The 25,621-nt window shown below is 63.2% G+C and overlaps 1 protein-coding gene across 6 annotated transcripts in view; it reads right to left on the reverse strand.

Annotated features, from left to right (window-relative positions):
- Ask1 (apoptotic signal-regulating kinase 1) overlaps positions 1-25,621 on the reverse strand; it is a 49,105-nt gene that overhangs the window by 4,721 nt on the left and 18,763 nt on the right. For 3 of the 6 annotated variants that reach the window (XM_037224613.1, XM_037224614.1, XM_037224617.1), the window contains 22 exons: positions 20,306-20,500; positions 19,346-19,509; positions 18,564-18,732; positions 16,008-16,117; positions 15,548-15,831; positions 14,888-15,047; positions 14,257-14,419; positions 13,626-13,795; positions 13,013-13,199; positions 12,603-12,736; positions 12,203-12,320; positions 11,454-11,598; positions 10,668-10,834; positions 10,103-10,198; positions 9,502-9,641; positions 8,917-9,063; positions 7,377-7,385; positions 2,461-2,544; positions 1,745-1,832; positions 1,243-1,389; positions 936-1,094; positions 62-167 (listed from right to left, as the gene is read on the reverse strand). In XM_037224613.1, coding sequence (XP_037080508.1) covers positions 62-167; positions 936-1,094; positions 1,243-1,389; positions 1,745-1,832; positions 2,461-2,544; positions 7,377-7,385; positions 8,917-9,063; positions 9,502-9,641; positions 10,103-10,198; positions 10,668-10,834; positions 11,454-11,598; positions 12,203-12,320; positions 12,603-12,736; positions 13,013-13,199; positions 13,626-13,795; positions 14,257-14,419; positions 14,888-15,047; positions 15,548-15,831; positions 16,008-16,117; positions 18,564-18,732; positions 19,346-19,509; positions 20,306-20,500 — 3,142 coding nt within the window. The remainder of the gene's footprint in view (positions 1-61; positions 168-935; positions 1,095-1,242; positions 1,390-1,744; positions 1,833-2,460; positions 2,545-7,376; positions 7,386-8,916; positions 9,064-9,501; positions 9,642-10,102; positions 10,199-10,667; positions 10,835-11,453; positions 11,599-12,202; positions 12,321-12,602; positions 12,737-13,012; positions 13,200-13,625; positions 13,796-14,256; positions 14,420-14,887; positions 15,048-15,547; positions 15,832-16,007; positions 16,118-18,563; positions 18,733-19,345; positions 19,510-20,305; positions 20,501-25,621) is intronic. The other 3 variants (XM_037224616.1, XM_037224618.1, XM_037224619.1) reach the window with 3 other exon arrangements.

The raw sequence follows: 25,621 nt of genomic DNA on the forward strand, positions 1-25,621 counted from the left end.
CCGGGCTCGCTGGCCACTCCCGGCGCGGTGCCGGCGGCCGGGAGCCAGCGGCGGGGCTCACCTGGCGACAGGATCAGGATGGCCATCTGGATGGCGCTGCGCACCAGACTGTCCAGCGCGAACATCCAATGGGGCTTGATGTTGTGCGACCGGAGGGCCGTGTTCACCTGCCGGCGAAACAGCGCCGCCGCGTCAGGACACGGGATCACAAGCAGGGGCGGCGCCGGCCGGCGGCGGCGAGGCACGGCGACACAGACGCAGACGGCACGGGCCAGCAGGGGGACGTGGTGACCTGCGGGGTCCCCATGGCCCGCACAGCGTCCAGGCCAGGGACGCCCGGCGGCGGGACACGCAACTGTGGCCTCCGGGCGGGCGGACCCGAACAATCGGGTTGACACCCGCCTTAGCAGCTGGGAGTGTCACTCGGCGACAGCCTCTGATGGCTCCGGGACTACTCCAGCTGTGATAACTGTGACGCGGGTCGTGGGTGCAATGACTGCAAATTACTCGGTGCTCAGTGGTGGTCATTCTCATCGGAACACAGGCACCACACTCTATCGTTTTGAGCGCAATCGAAGCAACTGGCCAGGGAGAGGACGAAGCGAGGGCGTGGTATCAGTCTGTACTTCTCCGAAAACATCATTGTTGGAGGTTTCACGTCCGACCTAGATTTCCCATCAAACGAATCTGTCACCTTAATACACCACATTAATACACAGACCTGGCAAATCAAAGCGCAAACATCGCACATATCTGTCACACTGGCGCACGCCAGTCCCACCCAACTACACCGCTGTCGTTGCTTTAGAATAGTTTTTTTCCGTAAGCCGCTCGGCGCAAGCAATTGAGTTTGAACACAACCAACAATAAGCGGCCGAGGCGGCGCGGCCGAACGCGTCGGTAGCAGGGGCAATGGATCAGATCGCGCTAATTACCGCCTCCTGGAAGAGGTAGAGCGCGCGGTGGATCTGGTCCATGGCGCGGCCGTCGAACTCCAGCTCCTCGCGCAGCGTATTGATGGCCGCCTCCAGGGCAGCGCGGTTCTGTTCGGGGATAAAGTCGCGCAGTCCCTGCAGCAGCAGGGTCAGCTGTTCCTGGAACAAGAGGGAGGCACGCGGTCGGAGGCCGTTCGGCGCAGGCAGGCAGGGTGGACGCAGGACAGAGACATTCGTCGGGACACAGACGCTGGGTGCAGCGACAGCGCCGAGTCAGACCGCTGCACAGAAGCCGGGCTTGCCGTACCATGTTCAGCAGGATGGGTCCTATGCCCGGCTCGTTACGGAGCGCCGGCAGCCAGACGTCCAGGATCTTCTGCTGGTCCTGGGACAGCACCTTGTGCAGCGTCATGCGCCGGTGCGAGTCCTTCTTCAGCAGGTAGAAGCCGTCCTCCTGCCACAGGTATCGACATCAGCTGGGCGTGACGACGATAGCAGGTCAGTGACCCGCCATCCATGACAGCACCGGCGGCATCGACCGTGCGATACATGGCCGCCGAGCGACACTCCCGCGGCACTACAATGGCGGTAAAGCACCGCCACAGAGCCCGGCCCGCGGCACTACAATGGCGGTAAAGCACCGCCACGGAGCCCGGCCAAATCGCACACAGATCACAACACGGAAACCCGATAACACTGCACTTCCTGCCGATGGGTTTCCAGCACGGCGGAGGGGACCCCCCGCGACCGAGGGGGTGTACGCGTGTGCGGCGTCAGCCGGGCCGAGGCTCCGCCGCGCGGGGTCATACCAGCTCGCGCGGCGAGTCGACGTCCGGGCTCATGAAGCCGATCGACGAGTTGCGCCGCATCATCACCGTGTCGTCGAACTCGGCGCTGCTGCAACACGGCGGCGGGCCGCGTCAGAAGGCGGCGCCGCACACAAGACGCCATGCGATGCGAGATAGGTACCACCGCAGCAGCACGGAAGGGAGGGGGGGGGGGGGGGGGGGCGGGCGCCAGTGCTGATATCTGGACGCGATACGCCGTAAAGCGGACGGAGCAGCTCGATATGGAGAGGGTCGGAATGCGCCGGCCCGATAAAAGAACAGCTGTCAAACAGCACGTGACGAACGGATTAAATTCTCAGTTTGTTTTTACCATGATGTGATTAGGAAACATCGCACGAAGTCGCTCAAGATTCAATCCAAAACTCAGCTCGGTTTTCAAAAACCTGTACCAGCCAACCACCTAGGGGAGGGGGGACCTGTACCAGCGAACCAACGCTTCCACCCATGCTACATCAAGAACAGAGCAGAGCCCCTTCCCAAGTGGAATGCCACCGGCTACAGCCAACCGGACCCACTCGCGCTACGAGAGCACTAACACCGCAGCCCTGACACGACCAGTGTCGCCCAGCCCACAGAGCCATGACTGAAGGTGACAGGGCCGAGGCTCGAGAGGACCACATGCAGCAGACATGTCCCGCGGTCCCGCGTGCCAGCCGAGCGCCCGACCCTGTGCCTACCTGGAGAAGGAGAGCGTCGAGCACGAGGCGGGAGAGCCCACAAGCATGGCAGCCGTGCCCGACGGCCTGGCCCCGTACGAAGCGCTAGAAGAGGAAACAGGCCGGTCGGAGGGTGGCGTCGTACACTACAGCGTTAGTCGCGTCTCGACAGTTAGTGCCATGCCGGACAGGGACGCGGGCCGACGGGCCGGCCCGGCAGCACCCGCCAAGCCAGTCCCAGCGCGCCGTGCCAGGCATCGGCGTCACGCGGCGCACCGGCGCTACGTGCTGTCGCGCCGCGGCGCAGTGGAACGTCAGGCGCGGCGATCCAGGATGCGAGAGTCGAGATGCCCAGTCCCGTGCAGGAGAGCGCTCAGAGATGGGGTCAGTGGATTGCAAGCGTCTAAGGAGGGCTCTGGAACTGGGGTCGGCTCCCGCCCATCATGAGTAATTCCACTGTGCGCTTTATCGGCACAAGGCCTGAAAACCTGTGTCAAGCCGAAGTCTCACATCACAGATGGCGTTGATGACTGCCAGCATCGTCAGAAATACGAGTAAGAACGAGCGTCCGAGCACGAGAACCACAGCCACGCCAAAGGCGCCTCGGCGGCCGGCCGCGCGGCTCGGCGAGAATGGCCGGGGCCGTCACCCGGCCGGACGTGACGTGACGGCCCTCCGCTCCGCCCACGACACGCCACGGCCGGAGGGCCGCGCTGCTCCCCCTCCCGGCCGACCACGACGTCACGCGAGCCGGGCGGTGGCGGTGCCGGGGAGGGGCGGTCGACCCCGCCCCGCCGGGTCGAGCTTCCTCCGCCCACGGCTTCGGATCGGCGGCCGGAGGCCGGACCGTGCCGGCTGTGACGTGGAAATGACCGAAGCCCCCAGCCGTGAAAACTACAGATGAATTGGCGCTATGAGTGGAGGCGTCTGGCATACGCCAGACGCGCATCAGTACCGGGCCGTTCCGTCGGCCTCAGATCATGGGAAATTCCTAACGAGCCATAAGTGGAGCCCTCTTGCAATAAACACGTCCGCTGAGTGCCGTGTGGCTGACGGTTACAGCAACACCGCTGTCGAACCGCACAGAAATGCGGTGGTCCCGACTGGGGGTGGAACTGAGGGGTAGAGGGTCTGATCAACACGGAGGAAACCCTGAAGGCAGCGCACTCATGGCAGAGCGGGATGGCGAAGGTGGATGGGGTGGAACTCGATGTCCCGGCCACCCGTGTGACGGATGTGCACCAAAACCAGGCCGCTTCGCCGACCTGAACAGAGGTCGTGGGCAATTCCAGCCGGCCGTATCCGGTGCACCCTTGCACACGGCCACGGGCACGGCGCAAGGAACAGCCGCCAGACGACGCCATGGGAGCGAACGGCAACGCGGTGGTCCCACTCGGGGACAGTCGGCGTGCTGAGTACTCGAGCGCCGCTGTCACACACAGAGCACCCTTGAAGGAAAACGACATAACTCAAGCCGCGCGCCCAGTCGCAGCGAACGGGTGGCACGGCATCCGTAGCCGGGCAGCACGGTTTCCCTGTCCGTGCGGAGGCGGCAGGGCCGCGGGAGGCCAGCCCACGAGCGCCCCGCCCCGCGCCCGGCCGGCCGGCGGCTGGCGGTGTTTACCTGGGGCCGGCCGTCTCTTGCCGCAGCGGCACAGGCGAGTGCCGGCCCGGCAACGGCCAGCGGAAGTACACGTTCACCATGTCCTCCGCGTCGTTCACCAACAGCAAAGGCACGTCCGCCGACGACCGCATCGTCGCGCTCTGGGGTCGCACGTGACCGTACGTGGCTGTCTCGCGCGGCGGGCTTTCACGGGGGCCGGCGGCCGGCGCTGGCTGGCCGCCACGCCGAGCCAGCTGCGCGCCGACCGATCACCGACAGGCCACTAGCCTCACACCGGTCGGCGGGCCGTCGCTCGGCTCGGCCCGGCCCGGCGCAGCCCGGCTCCGGTCGGCCGTCGCTCGGCTCGGCTCGGCCCGGCGCAGCCCGGCTCCGGTCGGCCGTCGCTCGGCTCGGCTCGGCCCGGCACAGCCCGGCTCCGGTCGGCCGCCGCTCGGCGCGGCCGGACGCGCACGACTGCCGGCCGGCCGCGGCGCCGCGCGGCTCCGCCTGAGTCAGCCGCGGCCGCGTGCGGTGCGGCGGCCGGCGCGGCGCCGCTGCACCGGAATCGTACCGTCCCGCCGGACCGGGACCACCGGCGACCCGCCGGCGACTGAGCGGCCAACCGGGTCACTGCCCGCCCACCCCCCACCCCCCTCCAAATCGTCTCATAGCCGACCCGCGCCGGAAGGGGCCCGGCTGTGACGTCAGGCGTGCGTGGCATTCCGCGCGGCGGCGGCACGTCTCCGCGGCGTGTGTGTGACGCCCAACTGGCTGGGCGTCACGCCCGGTGTCATCCGCGGCTGGACGGACGCGACAACCGACGGGGACCGGCGGGCCCTCCCGCTCCCATCCCGGCCAGGCTGAAGAGACGTGGGACGTGGCGGAGAAAACAGACGCATTGAACTGCTGATATGCCCAGCGGTGACTGAACGTTTCGCCAGTACTGCGCAATAATTCGCCGTGAATGCTATATTTACTCTGCACCCAAGAGACGCCGTAAAACAGGCGGCTGATTGCAGCCGGAGCTGGAGAGCGGGCAGGGAGGGAGAGTTCGCTATCGGGTGATCAGCTGTGACGCACGTGGACGGTTCATATTCGACGGTCTTCCCCATTAATCTGCCGGGGCGACGCACGGCAGCTGTCGCACGCAATCATGCACCAGCGCATGACGTCACTGGAGCAGCCGGCGCCGCTGGGCCGTGTTGGGCCGGCAGATAATCTCGGCCATTTCCACGAGCGTCGATGGCCAACGCGACCTCGTTCCGGACGGTTCTTCAACTTTATGAATCCGGGTCAAACGGCGCGCCCCAGGCGAGCACCGTCAGTCGGGCCGTCGTCATGCGCCACAAGTGTTTAGCAGCGGCTGGCGTCCGAGGAGCGCAATCAGCGTTCGTCGGAGCGACAATGCAGTCGGCGACCCTTCAGACAGCCGCCGCCGGACGAGGCACTCTTCAGCATTGCCGGTATGTGCGGACGTCTGGCGTCTGGACCAGCTAATCGGATTATGATGGGAGCCGAAGGTTAGCAGCCGGTGGACGGTCACAGTGGCGCGCGGGCGCGCACGACCCCAGACCCGCGGCTGCAGCGACAGACGCAGCTCCGGCGAGGCGGCTGAACTTGCTGGCGCTCCGACACACTGGACGTCGATGCGGCGCCGCCTACACAGAGCATCGCAAAAGCCATGGATGACGCTTAATATGGTATCGAACCTAATGCCCCCTCCGCAGAGGGGCACGGCCAGCTTCCCAGCGCCGCCACCTCCCGGGTGAGCCGGGGGCGAGGCGGCTGCCACCTCCGGCCGCCGTCTCCGCACTGCGGGAGCGGCGCGGCCGGCGCCGCGGGTCGGCCGCCCCCACAGCTGGCGCCGGGCGCCCCGCCGGCGGCCGAGTCGCAGCCGGCCGGACGCGGGTTGTGTTTGCGCTCGGCGAGCGCGGCACAACACATCACAGCCGCTAATAGCCCGGCGGCCGGCGGCCGGGCCGGCGGAGTCGGCGCCGCGCGGGCGAGTCGCGCCGTTGACGGCCCCCACCGTGTCGGGCCCCGCCGCCGCGAGCCCGAGCCTTCAGGCCTGCGCGTCGCCGGCCGCCCCGCGCACCGGCCGCCCCTCGACCGAGTCCGACGAGTGCGTCAGGCGCCACCACCAGAGAACCCGACACCATTGTAGAACTGCAGAAGGCTGGCATCACCGGAGCGGCCATTTACAACTGACCGGAAGAGCGACTGGTGCCGTCAGACACGCTCCCGCCCCCGGCACCGGTGAAAGGTCTGGTCACTCGTGTGTGCAACTAGCTGGCAGTCAACCAACAATACACCGGTGCCCGGCGGCAAGTCTTCTAACGCTGTCGTCATCACCAATCCCACAAAGACCACAGATAGATCCACTGGCAGCATGTGGCATTACGGACTCTGTCTCCCTTACCCTTGAATTTCCCTGCTTCATTTGGACTCATTACATCACACACGACGTCAAACGGACAGGTCAGATGAGATACATCCCGTAAATTATCATTGACAACACCAGGCACAGTCCCCCTGTCCAACGCCACTGCCACAGGTCTTCACACGAACACACGCCGCTTCCACGAGCTGGGCGGTGGGTTCGCGTGCGCCGGCCGACAGCGGCCGTTCGGCGGACAAGGCTGGCGGCCTCAGTGACCCCGAAGCTCTCCCGGCCGGCCGGCCGCTGTACACGGCGCCCTCGGCGTCAGCCATCATCCCGGCCGGCCCCAGGCCCCGCCGGCCGGCACAGACCGGCCCCGAACGGTGCTGGACGGGGTGGATTGACGGGGCGGTCTGGGCACAGTAGACACAGAGGCTGGCGGGTTGGACACAGCAGACACAGAGGCGGGCGGTCTGGCCACGGCAGACACGGAGGCTGGCGGTCTGGACACGGCAGGCAGGGAGGTGGACACGGCAGACACGGAGGCGGGCGGTCTGGGCACGGCAGACACGGAGGTGGACACGACAGACACGGAGGGGGACGGTCTGGACACGGCAGACACGGAGGCGGGCGGTCTGGACACGGCAGATACAGAGGCGGGCGGCCTGGACACGGCAGACACGGAAGCTGGCGGTCTGGACATGGCATACACGGAGGTGGACACAGCAGACACGGAGGCGGGCGGTCTGGACACGGCAGACACAGGGGAACACGGCACCCACCGCAGGGCTGGTCTGAACAGTCTCCCGGGGGCTGACGGTCTGAACATGACATGTGTGGAAGTCGATCTGAACATGATAGTTGGGCGCACTGCTGTCACTTTCTTCACATCTGACCTTCACTGCCAAGGTAGCACGCTAGTGCTAGTGCCGCGAAAGTCGGTGATTAGCTTACCTGATCATCCTAAACGGAAAGCATGAAAAGTAAACACAATTAGGTCCCAAGAAAGCGGTGAGCTGATCTCCAGCGGACAACAGGCACTCAGTTCAGACACCCAGTCCTTCTTGCGCCGATCCGATGAACTACATTACGACCACCTGCCGCTGACCGCTTCCCGCGGCGCGCTTTTTCGGCCAACTATTAGTGGATGAGCCCAGCAATCCCGATGACCTTAACCGATGTGATGCGCATAACTGCCGATTATCCCTTGGGCTAAGCTCCGCAGACTCTGGAGGGCATCAAACCCAGTCACCATCGGGCCTGCCTCCCCTGCCCGCAGCCGCGAGAGACGCCAACAGACGGTGGAAAACGGAATCAATCAAACGTAACAACAGTCCCGGTCTCGCCGACAGTGTCCACGTCGGGTCAACAGTACGCAACAGTCACGGTCCCATCACAGACGCTGTTTACGAGAGGGCCCACGGCCGCTGGTACTAAACGAAAGCAGGCGGAAGTGCAACATAATAAGTTCAGAAGCACAGCTGCTTGGTCTGATGACGGTGATATCGGGGCTTAGGGGAGCGCCAATGTCCCAGATGGACACCGGACTCGATCCCTGAGGTCCATTCCACCTCGGCAAACCGCCAATATGCCCATGTTGGAGACACTTGGTGAGTCCACAGAGCCACTGCAGAGTTGGGTTGCATGTAGCGCATTCGACTTGACAATGACGGGACGAGAAACAACAACCCCGCCGCAATGTCGGGAACGACACGCATTCGGATGACGGTCCGCTTGCACCGCGCCATGCTGGAAGCGTGTGATGAGCTTCCTCTTACTCAACTCCCGTATCTACACACCACGGCTGTGCTATCGTGCGTCATGACCCAGAACAGACCGTCGATGCCAGACGGCGCAATGCATCCCCATTCACCAGTCCAAATGCACAAAAAATGTACACCAGTCTGTGCCCGCATCCAAAGGCAAGCAGCATAACCAATGCAACGCAAGAGTGGGGTTAGGCCTACTTAACTGGCTGGCTGTACAGGAGGCATCCTGATCTAGCCCAAACATTCCTGATAACGACTTATTGTCCTCGTGACAAGGAAACGTAATCAGTGACCCACCTGTCCCCCGTGTGCATGACACGAGGCAGAGTGCCCGTCATGTGAACGTTAGATAGACCACCGCGCGGTCAACTCATGATGAACTTGAATTCAAACGGACGGCCGCGCAGTTCCCTGCCTTCCAGCCCGGGTCGAGAGTCGCCTGTGGTAAGCGTGTCCTCCACACTCCCCATAGGCCAGCAGGCGTCGCGCGTCTACCCCGCCTCCCGGCGGGGGCCGGGCCCGCCGCTCCCAGCCCCACCACAGGGCCGCCAGCCCCTATTACCCGACTCCCAGGGGAAGCCGACCCCCCCCCCCCCGCTCCCAGCCCCACCACAGGGCCGTCGGGCGTGCCCGGTTCCCATCAGCCCCCAACCCCTACCTCCCAGTGGAGGCCGACCCCTGCCGCTCCCAGCCCCGCCGCAGGGCCGTCGGGCGCGTCGGCTGACCTGTCGTCGGGCGACGAGCCCAGCCGCGGCAGCAGCGAGCGCTCCTGCTTGTTGACGCGGTCGGCCGGCACCGAGACGCTGCGGTTCAGCTCGCCCATGTTGGCCGCCGCCGTCATGGAGAGGCGCAGCGTCTTCTTGCGGCCGTGCCTGGCGGTGAGCAGAGGGGTCAGAGGCAGTGGCCGCCGTGGGAGGGTAGGCGATGCCAAACGGATGACCGGCCGCCAACAGGCTGGCCAGTTTGGCAGCACCACGGACGGACGTCAAACGCAGGTGGACACCTCGCGCCGGTCATTCGCGGAGGGCAGGGGGACACTCTCGAGCAGGACCACAAACGTAGATGGGAGGAGAATGAAGCAAGCGCTGGAAGCCCCAACACATCGGAAGAGATGCAAAACTAAGCGAAACACGGCAGGCCACTTGATCAGCTTGCACTGCTGAGTCTAACCTACAGATGCACCCGCACTTCACACATCCCTCCTCCAGACGCCCCCCCAGGATCCGCGTTCAGCCGCATCCCGCTCCCACATCGTCCCATGACCACATCAGCGACATCGGACTCGGACGCCGCCCCGGCCGCTGACTCACTCGTTGATGAACGGGTCGTCCAGCAGCACGCAGGCTGTGGCCCGCTTGTCCGGGTTGGCCTCGAAACAGCTCAGCAGGAACTTCTTGGCCTTCTCGGAGAGCGACTCGGGCAGCTGCGGGTGCATCTTGTAGAAGCCCACCTGGGACCAGAGGGGTGTGCTCGTGGAGAGGCTGGCTCGTCGCGCTGGAAACCCCCCAGTCAGGAGCGCCAAACACCAGCCGGCACCGGCCGTTGACCCGTCAGTTACGGCTCGCCATCAGGTGTTAACGTGATGGAGCCAAACACCAGCCGGCACCGGACGCTGACCCGTCAGTTACGGCTCGCCATCAGGTGTTCACGTGATGCGCCAAACACCAGCCGGCACCGGCCGCTGACCCGTCAGTTACGGCTCGCCATCAGGTGTTCACGTGATGCGCCAAACACCAGCCGGCACCGGACGCTGACCCGTCAGTTACGGCTCGCCATCAGGTGTTCACGTGATGGAGCCTGTACTCAACACCTCACACATAGACCGGCCTTCGCAGCTTTCCCCGCATGTCCACCTCGGATCGAAGCCCGTCGCCCCGTTCCGATCCGGAGCGCCGCCAGCTGACCACGTACCTTGAACATGGCCGCCTCCGGCGAGCCGAGCTCGATGAAGGGCGGCTTCCCGGTGGCCATCTCCACCACCGTGCAGCCCACCGACCAGATGTCCGCCTGCCGAGACCGGCCGCCGGCCGGGTGGTCAGAAACAGCGGCGCCACCCCCAAACGGCCCGGGCGTCACGCCGACAATAGCATCACGGCGGGACGCCGCGAACGAATGCCTACAAACGGTGTAAAATGTGTGGAGGATGTACCGATTTTGGGGGGTAGGGGAGGGGGACGATGTGATGGGCGTGCAGGATTAGAGGAGAGTCGGGCCCAGCACCGAACGTGAGACAGGCACCGCGACGCGACGACAAGCAGCCGGCGCCTGGGTCAGACATACGATCGCCATACACGTGCAACACGTGCAATCCATCAGTTCTCCGCCGCCGTGACCACTCTGAGTGGGCAGTCGCGGACAGCGAAGCGCACGGCCCCGCATCGGCAGCGTCTCTCGCTGGTGACCTGAGGACGGGTCCCACACCGCTGCGCAGCGTCCTCGCCGTCCTCTGGCCAGATCCCGAGCGGTGGTGACGTACCGGCGCGCCGTATCCGCGCTGCCCCTTGTCGATGACCTCCGGCGCCATGTACTGCAGCGTGCCGGTGAACGTCTCAGCCGTGGGGCACAGGCCAGCTAGCCGCTTGCTGGTGCCGAAGTCGGAGATCTTCACCATGCCGCTATACGTGTTCACCAGCACGTTGTCGCCTGCGGCCGGGTGAGGGCGGCCGGGTCAGAGCGGCCGGGGCAGGGCGGTCGGGTGAGGGCGGCCGGGTCAGGGCCACCGGCCGGAGCAGGAACTCCCAGCGGGATGGTGCCGTCCACAAGCCGGCGACGGGTGCCGTCCGGCCGCCACGCCGGCGGGCCGGCCACTCCCAGCGGGGTTCTCAGCGGCACACGGTGCGTTGGCCGGCACACCGCGCGCGTGGCAGCGCTGGCATGGCGTCCCGCTGGTCCGCACAACCAGCCACACTGGCTCTGTCAGTAATGTAAGCTTACAGCGGCCAGCCACGTACACTGGCGACGTGTCTGAGGCTTTCGCTGCTTGGTGCACGGTGGAGGCAGAATACCGCTCGTCCACTTCGCCGTTGTCGTGGTATTATAACAGTATCACACATTCGTAATTTTACGGGGAACCACGACGCCCACGCCACCCATTCAGACATTGGTGCGAAAACCGTCTTATCGCCTGTATTTGCCGCGATAAGAGCAGAACTGCTAAATAAGAGCAACGCCTGCCTGCACGGCAAACGCCGCCGAACGACCACGCCGCCTGCTTTGACAACGTGGCGGGTTGTGACCTTCGCACATGATCACGTGATCCGACCTTTGATGTCGCGGTGGACGATCTTCTGGTCGTGTAAATACTTGACGCCCTCCAGGATCTGCTTGGTGTAGTAGGCGATGGTGGCCTCGTTCTTCAGCGGGCCCCACTTGAGCTTCAGCAGGGCCGACAGGCTGCCGCCGGGCACCTGCGGGCCCCCGGTCGCCGACCGTCAGCGACAGAACATGACGTCACGCCGGCACTGACCCAGCACGCTGCAGCCGCACCGGGGGCGCCGGCACGAGACACGCGGCGGCCGGCGCCAGCGCACAAACACACGCCCTGTCGCGAGCCCACGCCGGTGTCGACACGGCACGTGAGCGCGACAGGCGGGTGCCAGCGCTCGGCGTGCAGCTGCGTCACCATCAGCCGTCACGCACGCGCCGACATGGTCCTCAACACTGGCCAGTGAGTCCCCCGCCAGGAGCGTCGCCGCCTCCGGGCACAACACAGCTCCGGGCGGGTCCCCGGCCACACGGGCAGAGGTCGGTCCCTGCCCAAGGTCGGGTTCACGGGCAGAGGTCGGTCCCTGCCCAGGGTCGGGTTCGAGCCCCAGCGAGCGAACGGCGGCAAGCTATGACAAATGACGGGGCAGGGGAGAGTCAGCCTCACCTGTCAGCGGGCAATGGAAAGAAGTGAAAGAATCAGACCACTTCTGTGGCACACGCAGCGCGCTCATGCTACACCAGAGCGTCACCAGCTTTCGTTAACACCTCAATGCCCCTCGCACGACGAAAGTGCTCGCTGCTCACCTCTTCCATGAATATTTTGAAGAAGCCGTCTTCAGACACTGATCCCAGGTACTGCACGATGTTCCTGTGGCGCAGCTGCTTGTGCAGGTTGATTTCCTCGTGCAGCGGCTGCACGTCACTGATGAACACCAGGAAACAGTGCACCGTCTTCAGTTTCTTCAGACACAATATGATGTCTTTCAGTTCACTCGTTACCCGGCTTCGAACGTGGAGCTCTGTTCAGTCTCAGGCGACAGCACGCGTACAAACCTCTCACGACACAAATCCCCTCGGCGTTCACAAACAACAGCGACGATCGCGTCCGGTTCCGAGCCAGTACCGCCTGCGTCTGGCTGGCTACCGCAGCCGACCGGAGGCCCGCGGAGGAGCCGCCGGCGGGACCGGCCGCAGCCCCACTCACCCGATGTTCTTCTCGGGGATCTCCTTGACGGCGATGCGGACCTGGGTGGTGAGGTCGCGCGCCGCGTACACCACGCCGTAGGTGCCCTTGCCCAGCACGATGCGCCGGTCCTGCTCGTCCGCCTCGTACTCGTACTGCGGACGGAGCGCGGGGCGGGGTCAGCCACCGGGCGCGGGTTTACGACAGGGCACGAGAGAGCGCGGCACGCCCATTCCGGCGCTTTCCAGCTCATCCGACACGACACCGGGCGGCGGCCTGCCACCAGACGCCCCTCGGGCACGGCACGGCACGCAGCCGGGCATCACTGGCCGACGGCCGACGGCGGAGCCCCACGCCGCCAGCGGTCTCAGGTCCGGGCGGCGATCCGGTCCCGACCCGCCGCCAGCACCGAGCCCCCACCTCGCACTGACCTGCGGCGCCGTGCCCAGCGTCACGTCGTTGCCGAGGTCGGTCACCATGCCCTCCATGTCGGCCGTCATCTGCAGCACCAGGTTGTAGAAGCGCTGCCGCAGCGCCGCCGACGGGAAGAACATCTGGAAGTCGTCCGAGTTCTGGTGCACGTACAGGAACACGCACCGATCGTCCCGCTTGTACTGGCTGAAGCGGAGGGCAGGAGGGGAGTGGCGTCAGCCCGGCACGCGGCACCGTGTACCGGCCCGACACGAAGCGCTGACGGGGCGCCGAGGTCCAGGTGTCTTACGGCGTGCTCAAAGTTGAACAAATCGTGATAGCGGAGGAGCTGGGCAATGGCTTCAGGATGCCGCTTCTGGGAACTGGCACCATGAAAAGTCATTGTACGCCGCGAACGGCCCGATGCAGTATGCTCCTCACGCCAGACTGAACAGATCCACGATTGTGTCAAAAGGTTGATTATATTAAAGTGCGGTCCAAATAACCCACAAATCGAGGTACATGGGTCCCCGATTACATGTGTGGATGCGACCACTCCCCAGACAAATATCTCTCGAAGGAACCAAGTCAACCATGAGCAGGCTCAGCACCAATGGCTGCCCTCCACTGTACCTGATGCTTTTGATATGGGTCGCCTCCAGCACGAACTCGTGCACGCGACGGCACCTGTCCTTGAGGCTATCCAAGCAGAGGTTGGAAATATGCATGGCCGACGTCTCCGCGTCCAGGTTGACCACCACGTAGCTGGGCATGTACTCCTTGGTCGGCTCCAGCACCAGCACCTGCCGGCGGTGGCGGTCGCGTAAACGCACCAGCGGCCGCTCCGCCGCCGGAGACGCCGCTCCAGAGACCGAGCGCGGCTCCGGCAGAGACAGGCCCGCGGCTCCTGCCGGGACAGGCCCGCGGCTCCGGCCGGGACAGGCCCGCAGCTCCTGCCGCTGCTCTCGGCCGGCTCGTGCGAGCCAATGCCAGTCGGCGGAGCGTCAGCACACGGCGCGTCGACCCGCACTGCCAGACCAGTGTCGACACAGGGACCATCCGTCCGCGCCTCCGACGTCATCCTACGTCATCCTACGACCACGCAAAATGAATGTGAAGCGGGCACAGGTATTGTGCGGCCGACGTTGTGGACTTTTATACAGTCCGCTCAAATGTCCTTGGGTCAACACAGCAGCGTGGCTCCTTCGGGTAACCCATGGCACAGCAGGGACAGCAACAGTTTGTGTATAGGTATCTTACTCACCGGAAACCGAATGGTGTTCACGGAGGCCTCGTCGACAATGCCCTCCGAGAAATAGTCCATCCAAAAGTCAAAGATCTGCATCTCAGGCACCTTCTCGTTGTCTTCGGAATGCTTCCGAAACTTCTGAATAAGAGTAATATTCCCGATCGTTGATTTCAAATACCTGAAAGGAAAGCACAATAATTGTTCGCATTGGGAAAAATTAACGGATCCTGCGCTCATTAACATACGTTAACTTATCACTTTACGGGCATCGTTTGCGCCTTTGGGAGCAAACTAAAAAAATGCGTTGTTTCTGGGTTCAATTGTTCCGTGCGCGAAATGGAGCCGAATCCGTGAATGCAAGGATTCCAGTGACCAGGCATGACAGCCATATCAGAACTGACGCTGCCTGACCTCTCAACGGGATGCACCGCGCCGAGAACTGTCAAAAACGGACACCGCCCGGGCAGGACGAAACATTTCAGCAGAAGTGGGTAAAGTACCTCATTTTCGAATAAAAGTCAAAATCTAAGAACACGCAGAGCACAACAGAAAAAAGAAAACACCGCGGTGACATACAACGGTGCCTCGTTCACAACAACTGGGGGCGGAAGTGATCTCGAACAAAACGACAGCAAACACTACCCACCAATTAGGGGACTTGAGTTTGAACATGCTCTCGGCTGCCTGTATGGCCTTGGAGTAGTTCTCGGCCAGCACACTGATCTCGAAGAACGTGGCGATGTCCCAGTAGTCCTGCAGGGAGGAGAGACTTCCCTTCTTCCCGATCAGGTTGTTCAGTGTCATACCTGCCGCACAGACCGTTCTCAATCAAAGTCGACGACCGTGGCTTCTGGCGCACGCTAATGGGGGATTGGGATGACGGCAGCTAACGCCGTTTGCTGGCGGACGGCCGCTAGACCAGGCTAGACCGCAGTCCACGGTGGGCGATCCAGTCCCCACACGGAGACACAGCCCGCCAGGATCTGCCGTCTAATACATCGGATCGGTGGAGCCAACTCAGCAGCTGGGGAGCCGCACAGCGACGCTAGGCGCTGGGCGCAGCAGGCCGCTGGGCGACACGTCCGTCTCACCAGGCCGGTGAGCCGATACCCTTCCGCAGCCCGCACCGCCCCAAACCAGCGTGCAAGCAACACTGCGCTCACGTCAGTGCACAGGAGCGTTCGCGTCAACACGGCCCCCGCCCGCGACTGGGCGGTGCCCAGACACTGGCGACAGACAAGTCCGGCAGCCGCCCGTCCCAATGCCGCGTCCCCCCCCCCCCCGTCCCCCCACGCCCCGCACGTACCGATCTGCTGCAGCTCGCGACTTTTGGAGAATTCGTTGCCGGCCACCACCAGCAGGGTGGCCAGGTTGACGCCGGCGTACTCGTTGGGCTGCACCTCGAAGCCCTTGCGGTACCAGTGGATGGCGTTATCCAGGCTTTCGGCGTCCGAGTGGCCCGACTCCACGAAGATATCCTTATAGATGCGGCCGCACAGGCAGAGCATGTCGGGCACGTGGTTCTCGGTGCGCTCCAGCGCCTCGCGGATGACTTTCAGCGCCCGGTCGCGGTCGTTCTCCAGCTTCCGTCTGCGGGGGGCCGGGGCACGCCGGTCAGCGGTGAGCGGCGGTCCGGCGGCACACGACTCCGCCGGGAGCGTGCGCTCCCCGCCAGGACCAGCGCGCACCGGCAGGCCGCCTGCTGACCGCCGAGGGTGCGCGCAAGGCTCGCTGGTGCCACCCGCCGCCCCGCCGCCAACACCCACCTGGTGAGGGCGAAGGCGAACAGGTGCTGAATGGCCACGGGCGAGGTGTACTTCTTGTGGTTGGGCAGCGTCATCAGGTCATCCACCAGCTTCACCATGGCGTCGTAGTCCTGCCGGAGTTCAGAAGCGGTGACGACACGCCGGTCACGGAGCCGCTCTGGCAGAGGCATGCCGGCAGGCACGCACCTTCCCAGTAAACGTTCGCTCCCGCTCTGGGTCGGCGCCGGCAACACTCAGACATACGGCAGGTGCTCCCGCGACCCAGTTAGAGGCGGTGTTTGGCGTTTTGATGAGTCGTGTGAGTGCGCGCAGGACTGAGACCCAAGCTCGTGATAGATAGAACATTAAACAAGTGTCTCATCATACCTTAGAATTCGGGGCCAAACCGGTATAGACCTTTCAGCGCTAAGGTTTCGTCAATGTCAGCTATGCGAAATGACACTGGCAAAAACACTGAAAAACGTGCAGGCACTTTTAAGACTTTGACCAGAATATCAATCCTGTTCATTATGATTTCCATCAATTCATTTCAATAATTCCATAAAACTGTCATCTTGAACACTGGCGCAAAAGAAGACTTAAAAGTCGGACGACAGCCTTCTGGACATTGTTTTGGGGTCTATATTGTTACCCATTTTTGTTTTTGGGAACGTCTTGTTTTTGGCTCAAATTTAAGACGTAGCATAATACTTCTTGTTACTTTTCTTCTTACATAGCTTTAAATAAAGTTTCAACAAAACGGCCAGCTTGTCTTGTAATGACAGATGTGACGCGAGTACAGCATCATCAGTAAGGACGAAACCAAAGGAAAGACACTTAAGATACGTAAATACTTTGCTTCCTTTGCAAAGGTGATGCCCATCATAACACTAGCATGTCCCATCTGCTCCGCAGTCGAGGCAAGGCTGGGTATTGACTTAAGTACGCTACGTCAGCGCATTCGAGGAGTAATGCCAGTGCGGAGACATCATTCTTTTCAGTGAGCATGAAGAATGGCGGCTTGAATGGTTTCGTTGTGAACATGCTGCAGTTTATGCGCTGTCTGAGAACCCGAAGAAGCATCAATGACCCGCGTATGACGTAAAGACCCGTCGGGTCTTTTTGTGCATTGCTGAGCAATCATCACGGCAAGTCACTTGTGACGGCGAAAGCGCGAGGCAAAGCAGGCGACAACCACTACTGAGGGTTGCTTATTGGCTGCTATTAACCACCGTACCAACCAGTGATCCGTGAACTAGCACAGGCTGTGTGCATTGCGGCTACAGCACAGTGCGTCTCATTCAGGAAGGTGACGTGCGGCTACAGCACAGTGCGTCTCATTCAGAAAGGTGACGTGCGGCTACAGCACAGTGCGTCTCATTCAAAAAGGTGACGTGAGGCTACAGCACCACGCGTCTCATTCAGAAAGGTGACGTGCGGCTACAGCACAGTGCGTCTCATTCAGAAAGGTGACGTGCGGCTACAGCACCATGCGTCTCATTCAGAAAGGTGACGTGCGGCTACAGCACAGTGCGTCTCATTCAGAAAGGTGACGTGCGGCTACAGCACAGTGCGTCTCATTCAGGAAGGTGACGTGCGGCTACAGCACAGTGCGTCTCATTCAGAAAGGTGACGCAATCGGCGCCGAGCTGGCGACGGGGCGCTGCTGCAGGCATTCCGAGACCAACAGAGCATGCACTGAACGCCCGGCGGGCTCCAGCGCGGGTCGGCCCCGCGGCGGCGTCATCACAGCGAGAATGCTGCGATGCCGTGGCGTGTGTAACGTGCATACGGCAGACGTGACGTGTCGGGACGTGACAGAGACGGGCCTCTACACGTCTCGCGTGCTCCACACGAGATGTGGTCACCTGAGAGCGGCTGATACCATCCGCGGCGGCGAGGGCGGGGCAGGCCGGGCCACGTTTCGGGGTTAGTCACGATGAGCGGTACAGCGTGGGGCTGCACAGACACCACGCTCAAGCCAGCGAGCCCGCGTGAAAGGCGAGCAGCCGTTGGGCGCGACCGGTCCTGTTCGGCTGGCCGGCATGGGCGCCCACACCCGCCCCAATTGATGACGCCAGCCGGATTAATGAAGCCAACAGCCGGCGGGCGGGGCGACATTACATGGGCGCTGTAAGACTGTGTGGCCCCGAAGCCCCTCCGCCCGAGCCGGCATTACCAGGTGGGCGCTGATGCCGCGTGCCCGTGATGTCATGTCAGCTGGTGCTCGCCAATGGGGACGGCTAGGCGGAACTGGCGTGACTCAAGCCGCACACGCACAGCGACGCGGGACGAGACATGTGATCCCGTTAAACAAGAGACCCCGCGGGAGAAGCCACCCGATTACACCGCCGCTGTGCAGGATGTGATCCACTGGCAGCCGTTCACCGCACCGACAGTCCCACGCGGGATGCCCGGGGTCCCCGACACGCCGACCGCGGCCCCCGCCGGCCCGGGGTCCCCTACACGCCGACCGCGGCCCCCGCCGGCCCGGGGTCCCCGACACGCCGACCGCGGCCCCCGCCGGCCCGGGATCCCCGACACGCCGACCGCGGCCCCGCCGGCGGCGACACCCACCTGGATCTCACGGAAGGACCACAGCATGTTGAGCACGACGTCGGCCGACAGGATGTTGGGGTCGTCCAGGCGGCGGCGCATGTTGTTCAGCGCCTGGCTCATGTCCTGGGAGCTGACCGTCTCGCGTGTCTTGCGCAGGTCGGCCAGGAACTTCTCCTTCATGTGCACCCTGGCGGCGCGGGCAGCTCGGCTCGGCTTGGCTCGACACACGGCCGCCGCTCGCTCGCTGCCGTGCTCTGGGCCGACGAGCCTACGGTTTACCTGCCCCACGCCCACAACCATGCCGCGAAGCTAATGGCTTCGCCAGCTACACCCGTCTACAGATATAAGCCATCGACCGGACGGCCGCGCCTGGCAGCTGGAAGGCAGCCGGCCGGCGGCAGCGGCAGTACCGGCCTGTCTCCGCTGGCGTCAAGCCCAGCCAGTTCCGCACTGGCCGGGCTGGGGCCGCGGAGCTCAATGCTGTCCCTCCGAGAACGCCGAGCAGCGCACTAGCCGCGCTACTTGGGGTAAGATGGAGGCCGCGCGACGCCCGTGGCCCGCCGTCCCGCCGACAGCGGCACATCCCCACCCCCTGAGCGACCTACACCGCGCCGCCCGTCTCTTTCCCTCCCCATCGCTTAACTGGATAACAGGCGGCTGCTGCATCTCGCAGCCCGCAGCCGACGCCCATTGACACTGCAATGTGACGCCACAGCCGCCTACACAAACCTAGCGGACACGCTCCATGCCCGAGGAGAGAGCGCCGCGCCTGTGCGGCGCGGCGGACACTGCCAGCTTACTTGGCCTGGATCTCGACCTCCTGCAGGTGGCGACTGAGCCGTATGGATAGCAGCTCGCGCGTCTCGGTCGTCTCCTCCGGCGCCAGTGCGTTCAGGTCGGTCACGCAGCACTGACCCTGGTCGTTGCTCCGATACGATATGAACACGTAGTTCTTGCACGAGGCCTGCCGGGGTGGCCGCGGCGTTGGACGCAATCATACCCCCTTCGCTATCGGGGCGGGGCGGGGTTGGACGTCGGACGGGCGGACGCTGGGCACGTGGCGAGCTGGGAAAGCCCACAGCAGTAACCGCTACACACCCCGCGGCTTCCGCCCATCACGAGCGGCAGTCAGTGCAGTTTTTCGCACCGAACCGGCGCAGCGCCCGGCTACAGACGCGGGAGGCCACCCGAAACGCGGTCGAGTGCCTGGCTGCACGTGCGGGAGCCCACCCGAACCGCAGTCGAGCGCCCGGCTGCACGCGCGGGAGCCCACCCCAGTCGCACAGTCGAGCGCCCGGCTGCACGTGCGGGAGCCCACCCCAGCCGCAGTCGACGCCCGGCTGCACGTGCGGGAGCCCACCCCAGTCGCACAGTCGAGCGCCCGGCTGCACGTGCGCGAGCCCACCCGAGCCGTTCAGTCGACACCCAGGCGGACTGCGGGGCTCCTCACGATCCGGATCCAACAGTCACAGACCCGCCCCAAACTATCCGCAGTCTACAACCCAGACCCCAGCCGCAAACGGCACGACCGCCAACAAACACCGACAGGCCAGCGCGCCGCCGCCCCTGACGTCCGACCGCAGCGCGCGTCCGACCAGCCGGCTCTGACGCAGCGCGCGCCCGACCAGCCGACTCTGACGCAGCGCGCGCCCGACCAGCCGACTCTGACGCAGCGCGCGCCCGACCAGCCGACTCTGACGCAGCGCGCGCCCGACCAGCCGACTCTGACGCAGCGCGCGCCCGACCGGCCGGTCACGAACCTTGAGCGGCGCCGTGATCTCGACGTTGTAGTCGAGCGTCAGCAGGATGTTGCCCTTCATGCCGAAGCTCTCGCGCACGCCCAGGTGGTAGAAGAGCGAGCTTTGCTGTAGCTGCACTGTCAGGTCCACCAGCGCCACGTCCGCGTTGTAGAAACTGTCCAGCACGTTCGTCTCACCGAAGTCCAGCTTCTCGAACTGCCGGCGCACGGAACACGGTCAGTGACGACAGCCGAATGGAGACCAAGACAGCCAGGGAGGGAGGGAGAGAAAAGGAGATGGAGGGAGGCAGGGAAGGAGACAGGCAGGTAGGCCGAGAGGCTGGGAAGGAGGGAGAGAGGAGAGAGAGGGTTACGGACAGGGAGAGGTTTCAGTGAAAGAATCTAACTAAATCAAAACTTTGGCGGTACTACAGGGACTCAGCTGAACTTTTGCTATTCGGCCTATCCGCATAAAATATGCATGCCTGGGCAGAGCCGTAGCTTGAGGAAAACGAACGGGAAGTTGGACCTCAAGCCAAAGCAAGACCTCGTCGGCAATCACGGAGCCTACAACGCAGGAGTACGAAGATAACCAACGCTGATCCCGGTGCAGCGACGGTCTATCATTTCTATAATCGTTTTCATAGCACTGGATCCGTCGGGACTATCCACATAAGCTTGAATCCCCAATATTTCTACAAACGTAAATGCACCATCATATCGTTCACGTGAAATAAGGTAATTGTTTATTGGTGTTTTAGGGCGCGTTAACCGCAATGGTCGTTTGCCACCCAAAAGAACGCATTTAGTAGCTTTAAACGCCAGGCATCAAGTTCCTCGATGTAATGGATAGGACACAAATGCTATTGACAACCAAGCTTAACAGGCGGTATGCTTTAACAAGCATGCCTTGCACGCATTGTTGGTCAAAGGGTCGCAAATTACGTTATAACTTTTTGACCGCTTTCGAACCAGCCTCTTCCGTGTTACACGCTGGTTGTGCTGGCCCACCCACTCCTCTGGTTACACTGTTAATCGCAACATATCAAGAAACAACATTTGTTTAAACCGTAGTCGAGCTAGAAATGCAAAACAAACAACGGGCGTGTTCCATGCCATGAGAGGTAGCCAGCGGCATCCAGCTTCAAGTGGGTAAGTTGTATTTAAAGGCATTGCAATGATTTGTAAGCACACCTGAGCGGAACGTAACATATATAACCGTACAAGATCTCTCCTTCCTCCCATGTGACGCTTCTGCTACGCCCCATCAATCCCCATCCCTCCACGCTTGACGTAATTCATGGACAACACCCTACACCTCCCTCCCACACACACCTCTCGCACACGTCACTGACTTAATGCACACTTCACGACTTCATGACATGCATAATCTTCGCTGTATATATCTTGCTCGGTGTCGAAGCTACCGGAACAACGCAAAAAAGACAGGAAGGCGGGCTGTGGACATTTGCATGTCCACAGCCCGCCTTCTGCACGATGCACGACACAGCTGCACGATGTTACACCTCCCTTGTCTGTTTCTCTTTTCAAAATATCTGAGCCCTTTTTAATCGCAAACAGGGGTGGCATCCACTTCGATCAACACACGTTCGGGTGGGGGGTCAAATTGACCCCCCCCCCCAGGGCTTTTTCCGAAGTGTTTTCCGAACTTTGCGACTTGGAGTTTGATCTTATTTGACCCGAAGGTCATGACTTAGGAGGCTCAAACTTTGACCTAAGTGAGTTCACGTGCAAGCCGGGCCGCACCCTGTGAATTTGGTGTTTCTAGCCCTCTTGGTTCCTGAGATCTCAGGGGGGGGGGGTCAAACTAACCCTCCACCCGAGCAAAGGGTATCCAACCGGCCACCCGGGCGCTTGTTTAAATAACAGATAACACGCATTGGTGCCCGTAACGCTGGCCATATATATATATATATATATATATATATATATATATATATATATATATACATATACAAAACTGCCTGGTCGTACAAGTGCTGTCCACCCAACATGGACTGGGTATCGGCTGCGACAGCTGTGCACATCAACATGTCCCTGTCGATGATTTCGATTTTAGGGCGCGACATCTGCTTGGTGATTCGGCACCCAGACCTAGTGTGATGAGGGTGATGATTTGGAGTTTTAGCGCGCGTCGACTACAATCGGTCATGCAGCCCCCATCCCATAAAGAAGTGTTAAAATGACGCGCACGGCACAGCGCCGGCCACCACCCCCAGCTGGCCGGGGCACCAGGGCGGCGCACGGCACAGCGCCGGCCACCACCCCCAGCTGGGCGGGGCACCAGGGCGACGCACGGCACAGCGCCGGCCACCACCCCCAGCTGGCCGGGGCACCAGGGCGACGCACGGCACAGCGCCGGCTACCACCCCCAGCTGGCCGGGGCACCAGGGCGACGCACGGCACAGCGCCGGCTACCACCCCCAGCTGGCCGGGGCACCAGGGCGACGCACGGCACAGCGCCGGCTACCACCCACAGCTGGCCGGGGCACCAGGGCGGCGTACGGCACAGCATTGGGCACCACCCCCAGCTGGCCGGGACACCAGGGCGGCGTACGGCACAGCATTGGGCACCACCCCCAGCTGGCCGGGACACCAGGGCGGCGTACGGCACAGCATTGGGCACCACCCCCAGCTGGCCGGGACACCAGGGCGGCGTACGGCACAGCATTGGGCACCACCCCCAGCTGGCCGGGACACCACGGCGGCGTACGGCACAGCATTGGGCACCACCCCCAGCTGGCCGGGGCACCAGGGCGACGCACGGCACAGCATTGGGCACCACCCCCAGCTGGCCGGGGCATCAGGGTGGCGTACGGCACAGCATTGGGCACCACCCCCATCTGGCCGGGGCACCAGGGTGGCGCACGGCACAGCACTGGCCGCTACCTCCAACTGACCGGGACACCAGGGCGGCGCACGCCATCACGCAGCTACAGTTGGCGAAGGTCATGGCGGTGATAATATCAGCCAAGTTTCCACAGAGGTTCATGCGCTGGCGGTTGGTACTGGTCGGAATTAGTTGAGCTACGGCGAAGCACGCTGTGCTGATGGCCGTGTTCCAAGACTGGCTGTGCCAGGCTTACGTCACAGCGCCTTCGAATGGGCGCCATTTTTAAACGCCGATCTTGAAACTCTTGGTCCGCAGTGGCACGTCTATCTCCCCCCCCCCCCCCACCCACCCTCCCCCCAGAACAAACACAAATCTAGCTGCAAAACGCCTCAAGCCCGGCAGATCCATGCCACCCATTCCTGTGCGCAAGTGCCGGGCCAGCAGGCCCACACGAACGTCAATACGACCGCCCCTATTTGCACAGCTGGGTGGCACCTGCGACGTCATGCTGAAGACGGAGTCAGAAATATGGGCCAAACTCAATGTACGGTTTGCCTACTTCTCGTCCCACCTGCCTTATGCATCTCCCGAATGCACCGTTTTACTTCCGTAACTGGAACAGGGTCGCGTTTACCGCTGCACCACACCAGGCAGACGGTTTCGCCCATTCAGCGCAATACTTTTCCGACACCCACGGGATTTTGACGAATTTAATCATCGCAGCTCACATGGCGAAGCCACCAGACCGTCCCGACACTGCTGTTGTCAGCGGCTTTTGCCCGCACAACCCTAAACACTCCGATGGTAACGCCCCGAGCTGAACGCGTCACGCTGGAGCTTGAGCCACGAGCACATCTCCGCTGCATGCGCCGCTGAGCACCCAGGAGCAGCGGCGGCGGCTCGAGCGGGACAACGGCAGGAAATATCGTCAGCACTCAGCGCGCCCTGCTCGCCCGAGCCCACCGGCGGCCGCCGCGGCGCGACCACAGGAAAATCCCGCCCGCCGCCGCGGCAGCGGCCGCTCGCAGCCGGCGCTCAGACCGGCCGTGCTAACGGGCCCGGTGCAGGCTTCTCGGAGGGCTTGACCGCGGCCGGGCGGCCCAGGCGCCGTCGCCGGCCGCCGCGCCCCGTGACGCGTCACGTGCTGGCGCTGTACTGCAGGCCACCGCGCGTCCTCCCAGCAGGCTCGCCGTGCAGGGGTCCCTGTTCCGATCACGCCCGACGGGACACCGCGGGAAGATCGCCAGGGGACAGCGCAGCGGTGCCATCATTGTCATGTCGTCCCGACAGCATCCCCAGTCCTCTTCAACATTCTCGGCGAACAGATGGCTGCAACGGCCCGTTGTGTGCGACGTTTTGACGGCGCGCTAGACAGCAGCCTTTCCAGCATGCTCAACAGGCGACACTCCCACCAAGTGGGACAGGATCGCTGGCGAGTGTTCTCGGCGCGCTCCCGCTGCCGCCCCGACAGGATCGCATGCCGCGCTGCTACCACGCCCCACTGGAGCAGTGCCAACATTCCAACACCGTTCCGACAGGATCCCCTGCAACATTCTCAGCGCTCCCCTATGCGCAACAGCCAGTGACGTGTCACATTCTGAGGCGGCCCGACAGAACCCCGTGCAACGCTATGCACGTGTGAGTGACACAGTCAATGAAAACCGTACACACATCAACCGGCTTCATTGGCGAACCATCGTCAAAACAACAAGCGTCAAATGACAACCCAAGGCCAAGGGTTTAAAAACCCAAAGCTCAGGAAGTGCCACCGAATACAACCCTTACGTGCAAACACTATACCCTGACGCATGGCAGTCAGGAGCTATTGTTTGCACGTGGCCCGTTAAGCCCCTGTAAGTAGCGCTGATGCCTGACCTCCTCGCCACCGGCTGCGCTGCCCCACTCAACAATGACATCAGCAGCGTGCGAATGAGGAAAGCGATGACCTCACAATTGTTTATGCAGATGGAAGCGCCAGCGCCGGGCAAGGTCGGAGCCCGACCCGGCGCCGTCGGCCGGCGTCGGTACCGTCGCGGCCGGCCGGGTGTCGTCAGCGCCACGTGTGCGCCGAGCAATGCCGGCCCCCGAGCCAACACACCGACTGGGGGGCCGACGGGACCCGGGGCAGACGCGCGCCACCGGGCGCCCTCGACCTGACCGCGCCACCCCAATACTGGGAACGTGCCCCCGGTCGGCCAAACACGCCCCGCTCGCCGGAGCAGCGGCGCGGTGCCCGTAACCCGGCGGCGCACGTGCTCCACGACGATAGTGGCGCCCGCGACCGGGACCCGCCGGCCTGCAACGCGATAGGCGGCCGCCGCCGCACCTTCCGCTGCGGGCGGCGCGCCCCGCGGCACCCACTCATGCCCGCCGGGCGTCAGAGCGTTCCCAGAACGGCTCCCACACGGCTGCCGCGGCGGCGCCGGCGGCGGCAGCGGCAGTGGCAGGGCGGTGACGGAGGGTGGAGCCGGCCGAGGCGACTGG

Source organism: Pollicipes pollicipes, unplaced genomic scaffold, assembly GCF_011947565.3.
Source record: "Pollicipes pollicipes isolate AB1234 unplaced genomic scaffold, Ppol_2.1 Scaffold_4881;HRSCAF=5763_pilon_pilon_pilon, whole genome shotgun sequence".
NCBI classification, from domain to species: Eukaryota; Metazoa; Arthropoda; class Thecostraca; order Pollicipedomorpha; family Pollicipedidae; genus Pollicipes; species Pollicipes pollicipes.